Source organism: Euprymna scolopes, chromosome 46 (genome assembly GCF_053919585.1).
Source record: "Euprymna scolopes isolate OS-2025 chromosome 46, ASM5391958v1, whole genome shotgun sequence".
NCBI classification, from domain to species: Eukaryota; Metazoa; Mollusca; class Cephalopoda; order Sepiida; family Sepiolidae; genus Euprymna; species Euprymna scolopes.
The window spans coordinates 40,274,290-40,293,047 of record NC_136527.1 but is presented as its reverse complement, the minus strand read 5'-3'; the positions used below and the strand labels follow the sequence as shown (position 1 = coordinate 40,293,047).

At 30.3% G+C, this 18,758-nt stretch overlaps 1 protein-coding gene across 1 annotated transcript; it reads right to left on the bottom strand.

The window, feature by feature from the left end:
- Nucleotides 1-14,940: 14,940 nt before the first annotated feature.
- On the bottom strand, nt 14,941-16,934 carry LOC145270422 (uncharacterized). Its single transcript, XM_080126063.1, has 2 exons — nt 15,480-16,934; nt 14,941-15,330 (listed from the first exon to the last, which is right to left on the bottom strand). Exons 1-2 carry the CDS (start codon nt 15,539-15,541, stop codon nt 14,955-14,957), a joined length of 438 nt encoding a protein of 145 aa, XP_079982189.1. The 5' UTR covers nt 15,542-16,934; the 3' UTR covers nt 14,941-14,954.
- Between the last annotated feature and the right edge of the window lie 1,824 nt (nt 16,935-18,758).

Sequence of the window (18,758 nt, the reverse complement as noted above, 5' to 3'; positions counted from 1 at the left end):
GATATTTTGTAAAATTAAAGCATAAAAATACATATATATGCATACATATAAAAATATATAAGCTTAATAGAATCTTATATAGAAATAAATATTTTATTTTACTTCATTCTTATTGTTTTAATTTGTAAGAAAAGATAATTTTCAACTTGACATCTTGTGTATTAGTGAAGTATATTTTTCAATTGAAAGCAATGCTAGTTTCTTTAAGTACTCATTGTGTTCCTTCGAATTTTTACAATTCTTTTCAAGGTTGAAAAATAGTTTTTTATCTGATTTAGTAATGTGAAATTTCAAGAATATTTTCATCAGTTTTGTAATTTCACTATAATAGACATGAGGGGAAAACGAATGTACACATATCAAAAGTAATAGCAGAGGCATTAGAAAACTACGTCCAGTTTATAGAGAAATGGAACCGCAAATGGATAAAAAAAACAGGTAATGCTACTAAGACTAAGCTTCGTTCCTTTAACAATCATAAAAAACTCTAAACTATTACCATAACAAAAAACATATTACCTGACAACCCATTTTTCAAACTTTTCGGCCTAACATTTCCCACATATCCTTTATCTCTATCATGCAGAGTATTGTTGTCACATCTAAGTTGATAAATCTACCACTAGTCTTTACCTATTAGACATGATCCAAAAAGAGTTTCAAATCTAATAGAATCTGCACTATCTGCCATGCTCCAGCCCCTGTCACATCGCCGGAATGTTGCATCTGTTTGCTAATTTTGTAACTTCTTTAATTGAATGTGCTCTGATGAAATAGCACTTATGAACCCTCGATGTACAAACTCCCGAATGATGCGAAAGCAGAAAAATACCAACCCTTCAATGTTGAAGCCTCTAGGTGCCGACAATCCTTATATTGTAGTAGAATTCCCCTTGACTTTTAAACCCGCTTCCCATGATTCCTAATTCCCTGGGTGTAATGATATGCAGAAGTTTAAATGTAATGTGAATAGGCATCTCACTGGTAAGCTCTCCACAATCCCATGTTCGATATGATTCCAATTAGTAGCACCTTACGTTCAAGTAGCAATACGCCATGTTTGGTCTCATTTTACAGGAATTTTTCCTTTCTTATGTGCCCATTTTTAATTAAAAAACTTTCTGAAAATAAAACTTTCTAATAAATAATAAACCTTTTATTTTAAATAAAAATAGATGAATTGAATAGAACAGGATAGTGAATAGATGTGAGGGAGAGAGGGAGTTATGTGAAAGCGAGAATGATGAAATGATGTAACCGTGATAGAGTAGGGAAGGAATAATATAGAAAGAAGGGGGAGGGGGTTAGGGGCAGGGTTGGGGAAGAGTAAAAATAATAGAAAGAAGGGGAGAGTGGGAGAGAGTGATATGGTGAATAAGAGAGGGGAGGGGAGGTTGGCGGAAAGGATGAGAGAGAGAGAAAAAGAAAAAAAATAAATAGAAAAATAGGGAGAAGAAAGAAGAGAATATATATATATATTTCTGTAGAAATATATTTCTTATAATCTATACCAATCCTTATTTAAGAAGCTCAATATAATTATAGAGCAATATAGAGAATAAAAAACAAAAAAATGATATTCCAAAATTCATGATGTTGGCCAACTTATAATTTATTCCTTTAATTCAGTTGACTTATACAATTCTGGACAGTATCTGTTTCGTAGCGCAAAATCAATAACTTAATTATTATATCAATCAGTGAACCTCTTATGTCCTTAACTCATCAGAAGAAGTTCTATTTAATAATTAGTAAATTTATTAATTCTAACGTGTGTATTCATACTTATAAAAATAACATTAATAAATTATAAACTATGTTACATTTCTTGACTATTATAACCAAGCTTTCAAAAATCATAGAATGCACACCCTATACTTACGTTAAGTTAAGTTTAAAAATTATCTGAAACCTCCTTTTTTATCGTAATTGTAAATAATAAAATTTATTTGAATTAAAGTGAGGCAGAGTTACTTCCCTTGGAACAAAACTAACGAAATATTAACTTTTCTTTTATTTATTTTTTCCTCTTTAATTTCATTTTTTCTTCTCCTTTAACATTCATATTAGAAACATTTCGTAACCCATAGTCATCCATATTAAACTAATAATTAATCTAATATAGTTTTAATGTCTTTCACTTAATATTATCAAACAAAATTTACTCGCTTTATATTATAAATTAATTCACTAATCTGTCTAATATAAAATTTAAGTATTAAAAATTATTTCAATCGATAGTCATAAGTTGTACTTCATTTCTGCTAATACTGAATTGTAAAATAATTGGTTACTTACATTCATTGATATAATAATTTAGTGATTGATTTTGCGCTACGAAACAGATACTGTCATGAATTGTATAAGTCAACTGAATTAAAGGAATAGCTTATAAGATGGTCAATATCATGCATGTTGGAATATATTTTTTACTTATTTATTGTGTGTCTGTCTGTCTGTCTGTCTGTCTGTCTCTCTCTCTCTCTCTCTCTCTCTCTCTCTCTCTCTATATATATATATATATATATATATATACAGTCCTGGTCAAAATCATAAGACAACTTAAGAAAGTAAGCATTTACGCATATTATCGAATTTTTAATCAAACAAATGGTTGAAACCCTTGCCAAAAGGGAAAATATGATGAAAAAAAATGAAATCTGCTTCATTCGAAACCTTAACCCTGATCTAATAATTACTTTTTTAAGTAGTCTTATGATTTTGACCAGGACTGTATATACATAGGAAGGTTAATGGAAAAGGCAGGGTAGTGAAAAAAGAAAAAAGGGAGGAAAGAATGTATATATATAATGAGAAAATGGTGAATAAACCTGAAAAAGAGCTCAATACTAATGTAGAGCAAACTATGTTTTTATTACTGTTTTTTCTGTCTGTTTAGTTACACATGTTTCCACTACCAGTCTCGAAATAACGATCTGATATTTTAATCAGTTTACTTGGCAGATTAAATATTTATTATAACGGAGTACGAAAAGTACAAAATACAAATTCAAATCAAAACATCAGTAAAACAACTGTAAATTCATAAAAACGAGATAACAAAGGTAGAAAGGGATAGGGTTAAATTACAAACAAATGGGCAGAAGAATAAAAAGAGGGGGAGAGAGAAAGAGGAGGGCAAAAGGAAATGAGAGAGTGGTATGTTATTGAAGGAAAAAGAAAGAAAGAAAGAAAGAATGAGGCAGACGGTTAAATAGATGAGCGGGGGTTTCACATCATTAGGCCGTTTATCAAGATATGGAATATAAAATGTAGAAAGTAAAAAAATAATCAAATAATAAAAAAAAATTTAAAAAACTGAAATAGAAAATATATTTCTGGTCTCAGAGTCGGAGAGAGAAATTGGTAGAGAAGAAGAAGAAGAAGAAGAAGAGACGTGAAATATAATATATGAGGGTAGTGCATTGAAAGGTAAATACCTGAATTATTTTTTGGGGGTGAGGTAGGTGTGTCAGAAGTTTCGTGAAAATAGTGAATAATTCCACCCCATCTTTCCAAGCTTATAACTCCTCGAAAAATGTAATTCAAACCCGAATTTTTTTTCAATTAAAGAAGCAAGGACCAAGGTGTCATAAAAAAACAAACAAAAAACACAACGTGGTTATTTTTTTTTAAGTTTTAAACTTCGGACTTTACTGGTAAATTTCTAAAAAAACAGTACTTTTTTTGCTTTAAATTTGAATATATTATTTATTGACCTTTTCTCTTCACTTTGTGATATATAAGACTTTGGTACATAAATAAATTATTTACTTTTTAATAGACATTTAAAAATGGGAGGGGTGAAATATTCGACCCCCTGTCTTTCCAAGCTTATAAATCCTCGAAAATTGTAATTCAAGCCTTAATTTTTTTTCAATTAAAGGAGCAAGGACCAAGGTTCCATAAAAAGAAGAAAAAAAAACAAATAACGTGGTTTAAAAAAAAAGGTTTTAAACTTCAAACTTTACAGGTAAAATCCTAAAAAACATTACTTTTTTTTAAAAATTTGAATATATTATTTATTGACCTTTTCTCTTCAATTTGTGAGTAAATTGATTATTTACTTTTCGGTGAGTAAATTAATTATTTACTTTTTAATAGAAACTTGAAAATGGGGGGGGCATGAATTAAAAAAAAACGTTTGTCTAAAATATTATATTCGGTTTATTGGAAAGAACGTAAAATTTCACATTGACCCTGAAAATATCGTAAAAATAGAATCAATAGAAAAATTTTGATAGATTTTTAAAGTTTAAAAATTGAAAAATATTGAGTTCGTAAAATTCATTACTGTTTTTTTTTTTTTAATATTTCTATTACTTTTAAAACAACTGTAATAGTTTATTTTGGAAGTATAATCCATAAAGAAAATAAATGACCCACTTTTAACAGAGAAATTACGAGATTTTTATATTTTATTTGTCAGTTTCGTGTTAGGGGTGTCAAAAATTCCTACAAAAATTCTGATACATCTACACTACACCTACAGCCACGCCTAGCTGAATTTACTGGTGCCCGGAAAACTCGTCCCGGGAAAACTCGTCTCAGGAAAACTCGTCTCCGGAAAACTCGTGTCGGGAAAACTCGCCCCCTTTCGCTAGGTAGGAAAACTGGTCCCTTATTGAATAAATATCGATTGAAAACACATTTTATGATCGTTCTTGAAGGAGAAATTGTTTTTTTTTAAATAGACTATAGCCCCCCCCCTAATATTAAAAAAAAATTTTTTTTACTTGTTTGATGTTTTTTTTTTTTTTTTTTTTAATAAAATCGATTTTCTAAGTGTCCGTTTTCTACCTAACTGACTAAGTTCTTAGTGGTTTCACTTATTTTAAAGCGTTTATTATGTTCATAAACGAGACCGCATATTTTTTTATATTAATATAAAAAGAATTTACTTATTTACTGTTGTTATAAAAGGGTAAAATCGATTTGGGTTTGTATTACTGTACACATAGATTCGAAAAAGTTGTCAAAAAACAAATATATAACAAATAAATGTTATCAAAGGCAAGATAAGTTACTTTCCTACCAAACTGGATATATTTTTCGTGTTTTTATTCAATGTAACGTGTTTATTCAGCTCGAAAAACATACAGTGTTTACCGATGTATTGGACAATTGGACAATTCAAAATGAATTTAGGAAAACTCGTCCCGGGAAAACTCGTCTCGGGAAAACTCGTCTCGGGAAAACTCGTCTCCGGAAAACTCGTCTCGGGAAAACTCGCCCCCTTTCGCTAGGTAGGAAAACTGGTCCCTTATTGAATAAATATCGATTGAAAACACATTTTATGATCGTTCTTGAAGGAGATATTGCTTTTTAAAATAGACTATAGCCCCCCCCCCATAATATTTAAAAAAAAATATTTTTATTTGTTTAATGTGTTTTTTTTTCTACCTAACTGGCTAAGTTCTTAGTGGTTTCACTTATTTTAAAGCGTTTACTATGTTCATACAAAGTTAATTACAATTTTTTTGGTTCTTATTTTAACGATGTTTTTTGGAGTCATAAAAACAATAATAAAAAACAAAACCAAAAAATTAAAAACTGGGAGCGTTACCTTTTTGTTTTGGTTTTTTAATTATGATAGTTTTTTGTTGTTATGTTTTTGTTTTCTCTCATACCAAATGCACTCATGCGTTATTTAAAATTATATTTTTATCCATTATCAACATTTATTGTCGTCCTGTGAAATTTTGCAAAAATTAACTAATAAATTAAAAGCGAAATATTTTTTTGGCGCGATAGATGCCATGTGCTTACAATCTCTCGTTAACTAATTTTTAATTTTTTAAATTTTTACTTCAAAATTCTAAAATCAATCATTCAGAGAAAAAGTAATCACTACATAAATTTATTACTCAATGTTATTGAAAACTCCGCTATCGTTTATCAAGAATCTTTTTAATTTCATTTTTTGTTGGTTGTTTTTCGGAGGGAGATATAGTTTTAACCCCCCCCCCTCTCTAAATTATATTTTAAAAAATATTAAAATTTGGGTTTGTATTACTGTACACATAGATTCGAAAAAGTAGTTAAAAAAACAAATATATAACAAATAAATGTTATCAAAGGCAAGATAAGTTGGGTTACCCGATAAGTTACTTTTCTACCAAACTGGATATAATTCTCGTGTTTTTATTCAATTTAACATGTTTATTCAGCTCGAAAAACATGCAGTGTTTACCGATGTATTGGAAAATTCAAAATGGCGGCCGACTCTCTCTTAAACACGGTAAGTTCGGGAAAAGGTGTTATAAATAATAAACTAGACAAAATACTGTTAGAAATTTGCTCAATATATGTTACCGTGACATAACTTGACATATATTCGGTGGTTTTTTAATAGTATTTTGTCTGGTTTATTATTTATAACACCTTTTCCCGAACTTACCGTGTTAAATAGAGAGAGTCGGCCGCCATTTTGAATTTTCCAATACATCGGTAAACACTGTATGCTTTTTGAGCTGAATAAACATGTTAAATTAAATAAAAACACGAAAATTATATCCAGTTTGGTAGAAAAGTCATTTATCTTGCCTTTGATAACATTTATTTGTTATATATTTGTTTTTTTGACAACTTTTTCGAATCTATGTGTACAGTAATACAAACCCGAACGAGAAATAATGTCCGGTAAATCACATCTTAGGGGTCTTTATAATCGCTAAAAAATAGAAAATTAAAGAAATTACTGAGGGAGATTTAGTTTTAAATAGAAAATAATAAATTTTAATATTTTTTAAAATATAATTTAGAGAGAGGGAGAGAGAGTGGGGGGGGGGTAAACTATATCTCCCTCCGAAAAACAACCAACAAAAATGAAATTAAAAAGATTCTTGATAAACGATAGCGGAGTTTTCAATAAAATTGATTAATAAATTTATGTAGTGATTACTTTTTCTCTGAATGATTGATTTTAGAATTTTGAAGTAAAAATTAAAAAAAAATTACAAATTAGTTAACGAGAGATTGTTAGCACATGGCATCTATCGCGCCAAAAAAATATTTCGCTTTTAATTTATTAGTTAATTTTTGCAAAATTTGACAGGACGACAATAAATGTTGATAATGGATAAAAATATAATTTTAAATAACGCATGAGTGCATTTGGTATGAGAGAAAACAAAAACATAACAACAAAAAACTATCATAATTAAAAAACAAAACATAAAAGTAACGAAAAATCGAATCGCTCCTTGTTTTTTAATTTTTTGGTTTTGTTTTTAATTATTGTTTTTATGACTCGAAAAAAACATCGTTAAAATAAGAACAAAAAAAATTTGTAATCAACTTTGTATGAACATAATAAACACTTTAATATAAGTGAAACCACTAAGAACTTAGCCAGTTAGGTAGAAAACGGACACTTAGAAAATCGATTTTATTAAAAAAAAAAAAAAAAGAAAACATTAAACAAGTAAAAATATTTTTAAAAAATATTAGGGGGGGGGCTATAGTCTATTTTAAAAAATAATATCTCCTTCAAGAATGATCATAAAATGTGTTTTCAATCGGTATTTATTCAATAAGGGACCAGTTTTCCTACCTAGCGAAAGGGGACCAGTTTTCCGGAGACGAGTTTTCCGGAGACGAGTTTTCCCGAGACGAGTTTTCCGGAGACGAGTTTTCCCGGGACGAGTTTTCCGGGCACCATTCAAAATAGCGGCCGACTCTCTCTTAAACACAGTAAGTTCGGGAATAGGTGTTATAAATAATAAACTAGACAAAATACTATTAAAAAAAACACCGAATATATGTCAACCTATGTCACGGTAATATATATTGAGCGAATTTCTAACAGTATTTTGTCTAGTTTATTATTTTTCGAATCTATGTGTACAGTAACAAACCAAAATTTTAATATTTTTTGAAATATAATTTAGAGAGGGGGGGGGGGTATATCTCCCTCGGAAAACAACCAACAAAAAATGAAATTAAAAAGATTCTTGATAAACGATAGCGGAGTTTTCAATAAAATTGATTAATAAATTTATTTAGTGATTACTTTTTCTCTGAATGATTGATTTTAGAATTTTGAAGTAAAAATTAAAAATATTAAAAATGAGTTAACGAGAGATTGTTAGCACCTGGCATCTCTCGCGCCAAAAAAATATTTCGCTTTTGATTTATTAGTTAATTTTTGCAAAATTTGACAGGACGACAATAAATGTTGATAATTGATAGAATTATAATTTTAAATAACGCATGAGTGCATTGCATTTGGTATGAGAGAAAACGAAAACATAAAACAAAAAACTATCATAATTAAAAAACCAAAACAAAAAAGTAACGCTCCCAGTTTTTAATTTTTTTGTTTTGTTTTTTTTATTATTGTTTTTATGACTCCAAAAAAACATCGTTAAAATAAGAACCAAAAAAATTGTAATTAACTTTGTATGAACATAATAAACGCTTTAAAATAAGTGAAACCACTAAGAACTTAGCCAGTTAGGTAGAAAAAAAAAACAAAAAAAAACATTAAACAAATAAAAATATTTTTTAAAAATATTATGGGGGGGGGCTATAGTCTATTTTAAAAAGCAATATCTCCTTCAAGAACGATCATAAAATGTGTTTTCAATCGATATTTATTCAATACGGGACCAGTTTTCCTACCTAGCGAAAGGGGACGAGTTTTCCCGAGACGAGTTTTCCGGAGACGAGTTTTCCGGAGACGAGTTTTCCCGAGACGAGTTTTCCGGAGACGAGTTTTCCCGAGACGAGTTTTCCCGGGATGAGTTTTCCTAAATTCGAATTTACTAACCACCCAAATGTTACCTTACGCTACAACAGAATACTGATCACTCTAATTTGGTTTTATAGGGGTATTCGAGGTCGCTGACAACTAAGGACCTCCAAACTATTCTGTACTACGTCATCATCATAAACCAAAAACACGACGTCGTCATTTTGTGTGTTTACTGTAATTTCTATGGAAAAACATTATCAGCATTTAGCACTATAAAATTTATTGTCAGTAACGTTATTTTACTATCGGATTTTCAAATTTACATTTAGATTATATTGATTTAGAAAAATTGATAATTGAATATTTATGTATTTATTAATCCTTTTGGCTTACATTTTTCCTATACATCTGAACAAAATAAAAAAAAGTTAATCTAAATATTTGGCTGCATCCGAATTTACAATAGTTGTGTTATTATAGAGTTTAATAAATAATAAAAATATTTGTATATTAAATAAAAACTATAAACATTTGAAGAGTATTCTTTTCATTTTACATCAAATAAATCGTAGATAATAAAAATTCTCGGGTTTGTATTACTGTACACATAGATTCGAAAAAAGTTGTCAAAAAACAAATATATAACAAATAAATGTTATCAAAGGCAAGATAAGTCACTTTTCTTCCAAACTGGATATATATTTCGTGTTTTTATTCAATGTAACATATTTATTCAGCTCGAAAAACATACAGTGTTTACCGATGTATTGGAAAATTCAAGATGGCGTCTGATTCTCTCTTTAACACGGTAAGTTTAGGAAAAGGTGTTATAAATAAAAAAAACTATAAAAAATACTATTAAAAACCCGCCGAATATATGTCAAACTATGTCACGGTAACATATATTGAGCAAGTTTTTAACAGTATTTTATCTGGGTTTTTATTTATAACACCTTTTCCCAAACATACCGTGTTAAAGCGAGAATCAGACGAAATTCTCTAATTCGTCGCACGTGCAAATTAATAGCGGAAACTGATAGGTGAACATAGTTTTGAAAGCTGCCTGATCGTATTTTTTTTTTGTTTGTTTTATAGAAACAGATTTATTTATTATCGATTTTTTAAATAGATTTCTGATTTTTTAAATTGTGTTTGAAAGATTAAAGTATGAAAAATACACGTGAAAAAAAAAGTTATAATCAAAAATGTTTTTACGGCGGCTTCAGAAACTGACAAATTCAGCTAAATTTAGAAGTTAAATAAATTTCAAAGATAATTAATAAAGTAAAGTGTTAAAATATTGATACAAAAAAAAGCTTAATTACCCCCCCCAACCTCCAAAGCGAGAGGTGAGTAACAGATCAAAACAAGTGACAACAAGTCGCGAATAAATTCTACAGAAGCCAAAAAATGGCAAAAAGTTCATTTTATTTAATTACTAGCGGGGGGGGGGGGGCTTTTCCCGTTCAGAACATACGATTAAATATAACGTTTTTATTTGTTCAGAGGGTGGCCACAAAGTCACGCACCTAATCAGATCGAGCGTACCGGAAACCGAAATGACCAAATTGTCCATTGGCTTTTTTTTTTATCTTTCTTTTTTTTTTTTTTTTTTTGCTTGAACTTTGAGCTTTTCGGATTATTTTGTTATGTTTTATTTTCTTGGTGGATATTTTTTGTCAGTTTTTTTTTGGGGGGGGGGCAGAGGTAATTATTAACAACAAAATTGGTGCAAGTCCAGATTAGCACTTGTAAACAAAAACGAGTACCTTTTATTTTCTTAAATAATTATAATAATAATAAAAAAAAATACTCGAAAAGAACACGACTGTTTTTGATTTAATAATATTTTTTTATTCAAACGTAACAAATAAAACTTTCAATTTTGCTTGAACTTTGCAGTTTTCGGATTATTTTTTGATTTTTATTATTATTTTTTAGCCGGATTTAACAAACAGACAAAACATAAAAAAAAAACAATTTTGGTGCTTATGCACTTATGTTACCGTTATTTTTTATGATTTAAGTGCCTTCCCCACTGTTTGAAGTGTTTCTAATGATTTTACCTATAACTATAATCTCTGACAACCCCCAAATATCCATCAAGAAAATAAAACATAATAAAATAATCCGAAAAGCACAAAGTTCAAGCAAAAAGAAAACACAACCTTTAAATCATGATTTTCTCTAGTTCAGATGGGTGCAGTAAATAAACTTTTAATTCGAAATGACCCATAATGTACTAATGTACATAACATAAGACACAGAAATGAACACTTATAATGCGTAAACAGCTTTATTTTCTCATATAAACACCATACGCTCTCAATGGATTTTACCTTTTTTGTTTTACAGCGAAAAAACTATTTGTTATGATACCGAGCAAAAGATTCGATTTTTAGGAAGAAAAGCTAGTATTAAAGATGGGGAGGGAGTGTCGGCGCTTTAACTGAAGTTATCTCACGTGGTGTTTCTAAAGTTCAAACATTTTTTTTTAATCCAAGATGTCTGCCTTCAACGCGCTCTCATAAAAACGTGTTTTTCCGCTGAAAAAAAAAAAAAACAAAAAACAAAAAAAAAACTACTTAATGAAATTAAGAGAAGTTTTTTTTTCCGGAGAACTTCGTTCCATAACGAATACATATAATTTAAACTTTTTTTCCGATATTTTCCTTTTTTTTAATGTCTTGGTTAAACTATGCAAGTACCATATTTTTATAATTATATTATTTTTTGTGAAAATATTGAATGAACATTGCTTATAGTATTGTTTGTGAAATATTAAAAATATTTTCATAATTATATTATTTTTTCATGAAAATATTGAAGGGATACTGCTTATCGTAATGTTCGTGAAATATTAAAAAATATTTTTATAGTTATATTATTTTTTCATGAAAATATTGAATGAACATTGCTTATCGTAATGTTTGTGAAATATTAAAAAATATTTTTATAATTATATTATTTTTTCATGAAAATATTGAATGAACATTGCTTATCGTAATGTTTGTGAAATACTAAAAAATATTTTTATAATTATATTATTTTTTCATGAAAATATTGAATGAACATTGCTTATCGTAATGTTTGTGAAATATTAAAAATATGTTTAAGGTATTTTTTTTTAAACATTAGGTTCACCTCGACAATTCACTTTAAAATTCACTTAATGTTGTATGCACACGCGATAAAATCTACTTCTCTGTGACCGACAGTGCCACCTAGCGGAAGCAAATCCACTTTTTTTCACAACCGAGAAGTTAGTAATATGCATGTGTATAAGCCAAAACAATTACAACTTTACTTCCTTGAGTAATTTCATGTTAAGAACGGCTTTCAGAATAGACATCCTCAACCTCCCCATGTAAAGAACGTCTTTCAGCATAGACACCCTCAACCTCCCTATGTTAATTCTGGAAATTGTTGAAGGAATGGCTTTTGCAATAAACATTCCATTTGATGGGGAGGGGGGTATTTGCCCCAAATGTAAGCGTGATATTCGTTGCCAGCATACTCACCCACAAATACTATATTTAAAAAAAAGTTGGAATTGGCAGTCGAAGAGAAGTAGATTCTTTTATCACACGCATACATGGAAGCCAGTGAATTATAGTGCATAATAAAAGTCTTTATATCCCCCAAAATACTCTGCAAAATTTAAATGATATTTTCTCATTCAGCATAGTCGAAAACATTTAAAAATCGTAATTAAAAAAAAGTTGTGGAGGTGTTATCATCTATAAAAAAAGCAACCAGAAATTCATGCGTTATTTTTTTCTTTAGTTCTTAAAACTTTATATTGTAGGTCGATTTTGGAATTGGAAAAATATAATTCGAAGGAAGTTGCCAGACTAAGCACATTATCTACATTTGTCCTCTGAAACAGAAAATAAGATATTTTCGTTTTTAATTTATTGTGGAAAGGGATATGCATAATATCTAAATTTTACAAATGTTGAAAGAAATGAATTTCTACAGTTAAAATAAATATTGAAAGCCATTTTATTTGACATGTGAAATATTTTTATTAAATCTGTTAAACTGTATTTTTAATATTTAAAAAAACTAATATTTTAGGTTCCTGTGGAAAACCGTGAATATTAAAAAGATCAGAGTGTTAAAAGATGACCTAAGTTTTTTTGTGAATATGGAGTCAGCTAACATACAAAATTTCGTCTATTATTAATTTTCCATATCATAATTTGTATTATTTTTTCTTTTTAAATTAGTCTTGTTGCGGACCAGATATAAAATACCCTAACTCGCTACAAGAAAATAATGAAACGAATGGAATTGAAGGAAACAAAAACTCAATTGATGGATAAGATAAACGTGTCGTTTATTTACTGTTGAAAGAATGAATGTTTTAGATATAACATGTGTTCATGTTCGCGCGAGTGTAACCATCGTTTGTTGCGGGATTGGTATTATAGAAGAAAAAAGGAAATGCGTTTTTATCTCACGTTCGGGTCACTATCATTTGTTCGCGCATGGGAAAAGAAGTGAGTAATAGTAGAAATGAGAATGATAGTCCAGCGTGTAGATAAATACACAGGATAGAGGGTTGACATCAGTTAAACTGTGCGCCATGTTAGCCGTCAGTTACGCGGTGGTGCGCTGTTGGTCCGTAACAGATTGTAAAAGTTGCCGTGGACAAAAAACTTTAATTAACTCTTAAATCATTATTCTTTCAGTTACTTTTATATTTTAACTAGCGAGGGGTACCCGGCGTTGCCCGGGTGTTTGGAGGTGTGTGTGGTTTTGGGTAAATAAAAAGAAAAATCGTTGGTTGTTAAAAAAACAAAAAAATGAAGCCTTGACGCACAGTTGGAACATAGTAAAGTGTGAAAAAAAAACAAAAAAAACAACAGGTGCCCATTTTTGATGAGTTATTGACGTGAACTTTGAGTGCGGACAGTGTTTTATTAAACGCGAGTCTGTTTTTTTTTTATACGAGAAAGCTTAATGCACATGCGGCGATGGTAAGCAGTAGCTATTTAGCAGTTAACATTTTCTGCAGGACAGTTTTTAATGAGGTCAATAAACCGGTTTGTTTGTTTTTAACTAACTTTGAAAAAAAAAACAGCTCCCTGTTTATTAGGGGGAGTGTCTTGTCTCGAAATAAAAGCAACCGTTTGATATGACGAAGCCGACATTGACCAAACATTACATAGCTTTCTGTGTGGGCCAGTATTTCGATTCGAGTTTCACTTTTTTTATACCGAAAAACGATTGCAACACGTGCAGATCCGAAAATGTCGATTAACATTTCAAAATCGGGCAAATTAAATAGAGAGCCGACAACCGTTGTTAAGTCATAGATATTATCATTTAGACGTGATATAAAGTTTTAAAAATTAGCGACAGCCTCGAGAATCCACCGGAAAAAAAGCCTTTTGAAGATATACACAAAAAGCGAACACACATACATTTTCGCTTTTATATATATAGATATGTAAAACACACACACACACACACACACACAAATCGGTACAGCCAAAACTAAAAGAGAAAGTAAGCATATTTTTTGACAGAGGCTTTCTTTTAAAATCTATCAAAAATCAAGTAATTATCCAATCAATACGTAATTTTCACCGATTATGAAGTGACGAATGAACTTTATAAGGATGTACTTTTTTTATAATCGATATATATATATATTAGGGTAGGTCGATTTTTCACTTTTTTCAGAATATTAAAAAATGGCACTTACCGAAAGTTGCGTCTGGACATATTAAGTACTCATGCAAAAAATTAGATGAAATGCTCGACCGGTTTTTTGCGTATTTTAAATCAAAGTTTTAGACGAAAATATACTGAAAATTCCTTGTTTTTCGCAAGGTTCGTCTTGAATATTTGTGTAAATACCAAAATGTTTCAGTATTTCAAATCAGAGGATGTCTTTTTATTTTATGAAAATGATATTAATTAAAAAAAATATTAATAATCTTCAAATTGAAAAGATGCCCCCCCCCCGCATTTTACTTTTATCTTTTTAAATTTCACCAATTATCCAAACTGTGTGGCAACTCTAAGTAAGTTAAGTAATAAGTAGATGTTCTGCACTCTGTCAAGAGATGAAAGGGTATGCTTTGGAGCTCCATCCCAGATGTGGCAGCAGTACTCCCTCTTAGAACGTATGTGTTTTTTGTACAGGTAGAGGATTGCAGTGGCAAATACTTTCTGGAGTCGCTATGGATCTGATGTCGGTCTTTCATTTCAAGAAACAAACAAACAAGGAAAAGATCAAACTTTATTTGGGTGAGCTTAATATATTGTCAAACTGCTCCATATAAGAGCCCTTAGACAAAAATGCTGGTCTCAATTTCTGACTCAACACTTTGGCTGTGATGTGTTGATGTCTTGCTTCAAAACCATACACGGTCTGTGATGCCTCCGTTGTTAACTTGACTGCCCGTTCCACGCCCTGAGAATGTGAGGGCAAATCTGACAAGTCCAGCTTGTTCCCAGTAAATAAAGACTCTTGAAGTTCAGAATCAGAAAAATCTTCCGTCATTGGTGATTCAAAAATACCACATAAGTTCAAGTCTATTAATTGTGTCCAATGGGTCGCATTAAAATTGATATGTGGTATTCTTTTTAAGCGTTTCCTGGTTGACTCCCCACTCCTGAAAGAATATAAAAATTAACTGAATATTAAAAAATTCTGATGTGTACTGCTTTAATAATTATGGTGAAATTAGATAAAATCTTTAAAACTGTTTGTATAAATTGGAATAAATAATTGAGTTGTTGAAAGAAATAAATATTTACTTACCTAATGGCCAAAATTCGTTTTATAGCTTCTTCTCTTACTTCAACTTCCTCAGATTTGACCATCGAATATAGAAGGTTTTCAGGCAGTAAACAAAATGCATTACCTTGTATATTTTTTAATGTGATCTGTTGGATTTCCTGCGGCTGCTCCTTAATCCTCTAGATCATATTAAAAATGTGCATTTGCTGATTGTGGAGTTTATTATTTTTTTTTAATTTCAAACCAACAAATGGCATAAACATTTACAATGAAATTTATTAGCTTCTGGAGTTTTGTTGTGAGCCTTTGTGGGTATGCACCACGAGTCCATAAACACATGAGCCTTATGGCCAAAGTTAGCGATCTTGCCTGGTTTAAAGGACCAATTTTCCATGAAGCATATCTAGAGTCAACTTTACCTCTAGAAATACCTACTGTATATTCATACAATAGTCTCTGGTCACAACTCAGGTCAGTCATTTCATCAATTTTCAAAATTAAATCCAGAGGATTTCTAATTTTGGAAAATGATGTTTGGGGTAAATCATGGCAATCATTTGAGCATAATTTCCCCAGGGGTCGGCTAAATGTTGTAGGGCCTTTTGCGCAACCATCCATGTTTTTAAAAAGAGCCCTGAAAGGTAATTCATTATGGTGCAAAGAGCAACCAATTGTATGAAGATTTTTTTTTAGCTTTTTTTCTAAAATTGCCACCATTCCACCTTCACAACCTGTGTTTGCATTCGTGTTATCAACAAGGATAGCCTTGATGGTGTTTTCACTGTTGAATTCATGCAAAACATCCATCACTTTCTCTGCATGAACATCACCTGTTGCAGCATTGTTTGGAAGAACTCTGTGAGTCAAATATTGACTTTCATGTCCTGTCTCTTTTGTAAATGTTAAATGACGTTCTGGTGCCTTGGCTTTTTTCATAATTTTCTGTCCATTTTCCTTTACAGTTTCCTTATACAGTAATGTCTCCTTATCCATTCTCCCATCAACTCCAATGCATATTAAATTTTCAACACTTTCATTATGTTTTTCTTGTGCAGTTGTTTTTACTTTAGTTTTCGCCCTGTCAATTTTACATTTATCAATAAAGATGTTATTTATGTCAATATTGGGCACAAGAAGGTGCATAGCCTGCAAATCCAAGAGAAAAGCATTGGCAAGGCTGGCTCCAAGATTAGAAGATACGCCACCCCTGACTAACTCAAGAGCATATCTGGGAAATTTAACAAGGCTATAAGGTCCTTTTAGATGACTTTTTGACTGCAAATATTCTTCTTCTGGATCTTCACTTTGAGAAGATGAGTAAGAGGGAGAGGAGACATTACTCTGGAGATGTGAAGTCGAAGGTGTTGGTGATAAATATGTATTTTTTATTAATCCCTTTCGTTCCTTTTTACTTTTTTTTATAGCACTTTTATCAACTGGACCAAGCTGAAAAGTACCTTTCGGCCCTATTTTGTTTCTCTGATCCTTGAGGTATTTACGGTTCTCAACTGGAACCTGAAAAATCAGATTTTACTTATATTAAAATACATCTAAACAGATTAATATAAAAATTAGTTTGCATGAAAAATAAAAGAGGAAAATGGTTTATATATTTAAATAATCTTTAAATATGGAAATTGGTTTGGAGATGAGATTATCTCATAAAGACATTATAATAAAAATAAAAATAACTTACCTTCTTTTGAAGAGGACAGGTGCAAATAATGTGTTCAATCTGGCAATTTTCTTTATTGCATTTTACATGATAGTCGTCACAACTAAAAACTGGCAGTTTGCAAGAACAGGACGAAATATCAAATAGTGAATCCAGTTTTTCCACCCAGAATTTCTTTTGGGAAGCAGGAAGAGCACTCCTATTTATTTGCTTGGCCTTCTCGAAACATAGAATAGTCACCTTTTTTTAAATAGTCATTTCACTTAAAAGAGGTAAACATGGGTTAACCGCTTTCCAAATATCTATGATTTCTTTTGTTATTAATTTGGAAATAGCAAAATTTGAAAGGTGAGGGTAAGTATTTCGTAAATAATAACTATATTGTATTATTTGTCGATAAACTGGAGGTTCCGTTTTATTTAACGGTGAAGGTAGACCAGAAAATTTCATTACATTTTTACTACGAGTTGACATTGTAGATTTTCGGGACATTTTGAATAAAATATCTGAAAATAAATAAATAAATAAAATCAGAAATTAAATTACACAAATAATTTTTAAATAAATTTGATTTTAAAATTTGGTGCTTTTGCGCTTATGTTACCGTGCTATTTTTAAAATTGTATTTTCAAGTTAAAATCGAGTTTTAGGATATCTTCTTTTAGTCAATGTCAAATTTCTTTTCAACTTTCCCTCAAACTTTAAAATTACCACTTTATAGACAGCCTCCCCCAGCAAAAATTGTCCGTTTGGAGGTGCGAGGGGGAATCGTTGTGGGGGCCGCATGTAAACAGAGAATTTTTGCTTGGAGGGAATCTATAAATGTAGTCATTTTAAAGGATTTTTCGAGGGTGGAAACATTCTGCACATTTATCAAAATACTTGCCTGTGACAGAAAAAAATTGTTTTCATGATATGAAGACGTAACTAGATGACCAGAAAGTGGGTACCCATTGTACGTTACATTTATATAGGAAAGTTATATCCCAGTTTTTAAAAAGTAATTTCTTCATATCATGAAAACTACTTATCTGCCCAAAATTTAAATGTGATATTCGTTTTCAGCACCCCCGAAAACCGAAAAAAGTTGTCATTTTAATGTTTTTGGGGGAGTTGGAAAGAAAGTTGATAATGACCCTTTTCTTTTTTTTTTTAAAATTAAATTATTAGGTGTAAGTGCAGAATAGTTGCAAAACTATTTCCATGTTTAAATGACTTTCTAAATAATAATGTTATTATTTCAGCACGGTAACATAAGTGCATAAGTACACAAAAACACTTAATAAATTTGAGAAAATTTGAAATAAATACTCTTGTTGACTTACCTTAAAGAGAAATATGAAGTTCAGCTCGCTCGTTATTTTTTTTTTTTTCAGGAATAAACACTATCTTTTTGAAATAGAAACGAATCAGAATAATTACATATGTTGTTGTTTTTTATATTTAAGCCTATTTTAGAGAAAAATTTGAGCGATATTTAAACAGAAAATAGGTCAGAGATAATTCAAGAGTTTATTTAAAAAACGTAAACACGAAAACACGTGCGTCGTAATTTCAACCGGTGAATCTTTATAAATTATCCAATAAATAAAACTTACATATATAGATAGATATTTCTATAAACA

Bases quoted from the DNA above. Each gene is read 5' to 3' on its own strand.
- LOC145270422 (XM_080126063.1), bottom strand. From the start codon at position 15,541: ATGGTCAAATCTGAGGAAGTTGAAGTAAGAGAAGAAGCTATAAAACGA. The intron at 15,331-15,479 runs GTAAGTAAATAT...ATATTCTTTCAG, and splicing joins AAACGAATTTTGGCCATTAG to GAGTGGGGAGTCAACCAGGA.